General features: G+C 62.3%; 1 protein-coding gene across 1 annotated transcript in view; it reads left to right on the forward strand.

Annotated features, from left to right (window-relative positions):
* Positions 1–1625: 1625 nt before the first annotated feature.
* Positions 1626–3105, forward strand: part of NXPH4 (neurexophilin 4) — a 13892-nt gene continuing 12412 nt past the window's right edge. Inside the window, exon 1 of the mRNA XM_014550086.1 lies at positions 1626–1658. Coding sequence (XP_014405572.1) covers positions 1641–1658 — 18 coding nt within the window. The 5' untranslated portion in view covers positions 1626–1640. The remainder of the gene's footprint in view (positions 1659–3105) is intronic.

Below are 3105 nucleotides of genomic sequence, written 5' to 3' on the forward strand. Positions count from 1 at the left end.
ATGCCCCCCTCCCTCAGCTGCCTCTTCCCCCGGGCTCCTGGGCGAGGACTCCGAGGCTAAGGGAGCCCCGACTTGACCTGCCTCCCCCTGACTCGGAGGCTTCAGCGGTGTGCGCCTCTGTGCGTGTGGAGTGTGGGGCAGCGTGTGCACTGTGTACCTGTGTGTGGGGGCAGCCAGGCGTGGGTGTCTAGGGCTGGGGACCCGGGTGCGTGTGTACGCTGGAGTGGTGTGTGGTGCTGGCTTTGAAGGGGTGAGGGCAAGTGCCTGCTTCACAGCGCAGCCGTCTGTGCCCCGCTGGGTGTCCCACGGTGGGCGCCTAGGCCCTGGTCCGGTCTCCTTCAATCAGCTCCCCTGCCCACCACTTCTATCCCCCGCACTCCCACTGTGACCCAGCCACTCTGGGGGCAGGCAGGGGGCTTCCTAAACCCCTACTCCCTGCACCCAACCCCCAGCCCCTGAAGCGTGTGAAGTGGTGTAGTTCTGCCCCCAACACTTGGACCCCCACCTGCTGGGCCAAATCACACTCGGCTGCTCCCGCAGGGCAGGGGCTGCCCAGTGGAGCTGGCGATTGAGCTTCCTGATTCTCCCAAACCAGCCTGGTGACCTTGAGGGGCTGGAAGGCGGGCCGAGGAGCCCCCTCCACAGAAGCTGCTTCCACTAGCGGGGACTTCCTTTGCACCTGCTGCCCAGCTCTGCCCTTGGAGGACTGCAGGGGGGTCTGTGCCCCCTAACCCACTGTTTGTGAAGGCCTGGCCTGGGGGAGAGGAGGGAGGGATGGTACTCGCCTGCTCCTCCTCTCAACTTCCTCCCTCTCCCCTCTCCCCGTCACATAAACTCCCCCGTGGACAGATCTGGTTTAATTTCCTTTGCCCCCTGAAGGGGAATGAAACATCTGGTGGAGAGTTGACAGAGAGTAAGCATGAGGGTGTGAGCGACGGGGATCTGGCTGAGTGTGTGCGAGCTGCAGCTGTGGGTCTTTGTGTTGGAGTCAGTGGGGAAGTGTGTACCTGCCATTCAGTCCAGCTTATTTGTGTGTGAGGAGGGGGTTACCTGTGTCTACAGACTGAAGGTGTGAGGACATTTCTCACTGTGCATGGGAAGTGTTTGTGTGCCCGAGGACCGATCTGTGTGTACTTGTGTGCACTTGTGAGTATGGCTTGTGCACACATGTGCACCCCGGGGTGGCTCTCCAGTGCACCTGTGTGCTGCAGCCTGTGTGTGGTCTGTGTGCATGTCCAGGGTTTGTGAGTGTGGATCTGCGTGTTTGTGGCTTTGAGTGTGGGCACTGGGCTGTAAGCCTCAGGATGAGTTCATGTATCTGAGTGGAGCTTGTGTGTGTGTGTGTGTGTGTGTGTGTGTGTGCGCGCGCGCGCGCGGGCAGGGCTGTCTCGGTGCCGGTGCCGGGGCTGGCAGTGGGCTGACACTGGGTAAGAGGCTGGGGGGACAGTTTACAGGACAGCTCTTTGGGAAGCCTTCACTGTCCACGCTCACAAGCCGTCTTCCCAACCTGTCCACCTGCCCTGCAGGAGCCTCCTCCTTCCTCTTTGCTCCAGAATCCTGGTCTCCTCTCAGGACCTGGGACTCCTGGCTTCCGCTGACCCTGAGCCCTGCCCTCTGGCCAGGCCTTCAGGATCTTTCTAATGTGGTCCGGTCTCCAGGTCTCCGACTCCTTCTCTCCCTCTCGGTCTCTGTCTGCCCCACTCCTTGCCAAAGCATCTGTCTACTGGGAGAAGCAGCAGGCGATCAATAGTTACTAATCACTAATCACTAATTACTAATTAGCTGGGGGAGGGCAGGGGTGGGGCCCTGGGGGACCTTGCAGCTCTATTCTGCCTGGGGGATGATTAAGCCCAACCGAGTCTCTGAGCCAGCTGGCCCCAGCCACACGTCTGGCTTACCCTCCCGCTCCCATAACCCTCTCTAGCCCCCCAGCTAATCTCTGGCTGGGCCACTTAGGCACGTGCAGCCGAGGCTGGGCCCAGCGCTGTGGGTGGGGATTTGGGGGTAATCAGGGCTGCAGCTGGGCCAGGGGCACAGGAGAGGGGATTGCTGTGACAGCTCCCTTTAGCCTCCCTTTGGCCGAAGCCTGTGAGCATGGGAGGGGTACCCGCTGGAAAGAATTTGGAGGATCTCAGGTGGGCACAGGGGAGGAGGTGGAGACCCAGGACAGGGCGCGTGGAGAAGAGGTGAAGTAACTGAGGGACAGAAGCAAGGTAAGGAGGACCCCTAGGGTCAGAGACTGGGTCACCGGGAGGGGGTGAGATAACATTGAAAGAGACCAGGTCAGTGGAGAGGTCGCCGCAGGGGTCCGAGATGCAGTCTTGGGCAAGGAGATGGGGAACTTTGGACAGAGCCCTGCAACTCCCCACGGTTGCGGTCCAGGAGTGGGCAGGGCAGATAACAGAGAGACGGTGGGTCATGTGGGAGGGGTCCCAGGACTCAAGCGTTTTGGGGAGTAGTGGGGAGTTTCAGGACGTGGGGTGGGAGCGACCTCAGGGCGGGCTGGGGAGCAGGGAGCGCAGCCTGGAGTGCTGGAAATTGGCGAGCCTCCTCCTCCCTCGCCTCCCCCTCCTCCCCCTCCACCCCGCCCACTCCCCCTCCGGCTCCGGCTTCGGGAAATTACATCCCCGCTCCGCGGCTCCCGCCCCCCCACGCGCGGCGCCCCGAGCCCGCGCCTTTATAGGCACATTTATTGCAATAATAAAGTGAGGCGCGGGGTGGGGGGCGGGGGGCGCCGTTCCCGGGGGGACCGCGCCGGCTCTAGGAAGCAGGGAAATAAAATAAAATAAAATCAAAATTCAGATAACGGTGAGCCTTGCGCTGCAGGCCCAGAGCAGGCGGGCAGGCGGGGCTGAGGGGGAGGGGTACCCGGCCCAAGGGCAGAGCCTGTCCCCCCAGCGGTCCCCTCCCCCACGCTGTAACACTGTCTGGGAGGAGGTATCTGCACCCCTACCTGCCTGGCCTCTCCCACAGCCTGCTCCTGCCCTGCTTCCACCTTGTCCTCTGGCTTGTCTCCCACACCTGCCCTCAGCTGTCTCCTCCCTTCCCTCCACTCCCCACTGGTCCCGGGTTTCCTAGTCCAGTCTCCATCCCCCCCCCCCCCCC

Source organism: Myotis brandtii, unplaced genomic scaffold, assembly GCF_000412655.1.
Source record: "Myotis brandtii unplaced genomic scaffold, ASM41265v1 scaffold581, whole genome shotgun sequence".
Taxonomy (NCBI): Eukaryota; Metazoa; Chordata; class Mammalia; order Chiroptera; family Vespertilionidae; genus Myotis; species Myotis brandtii.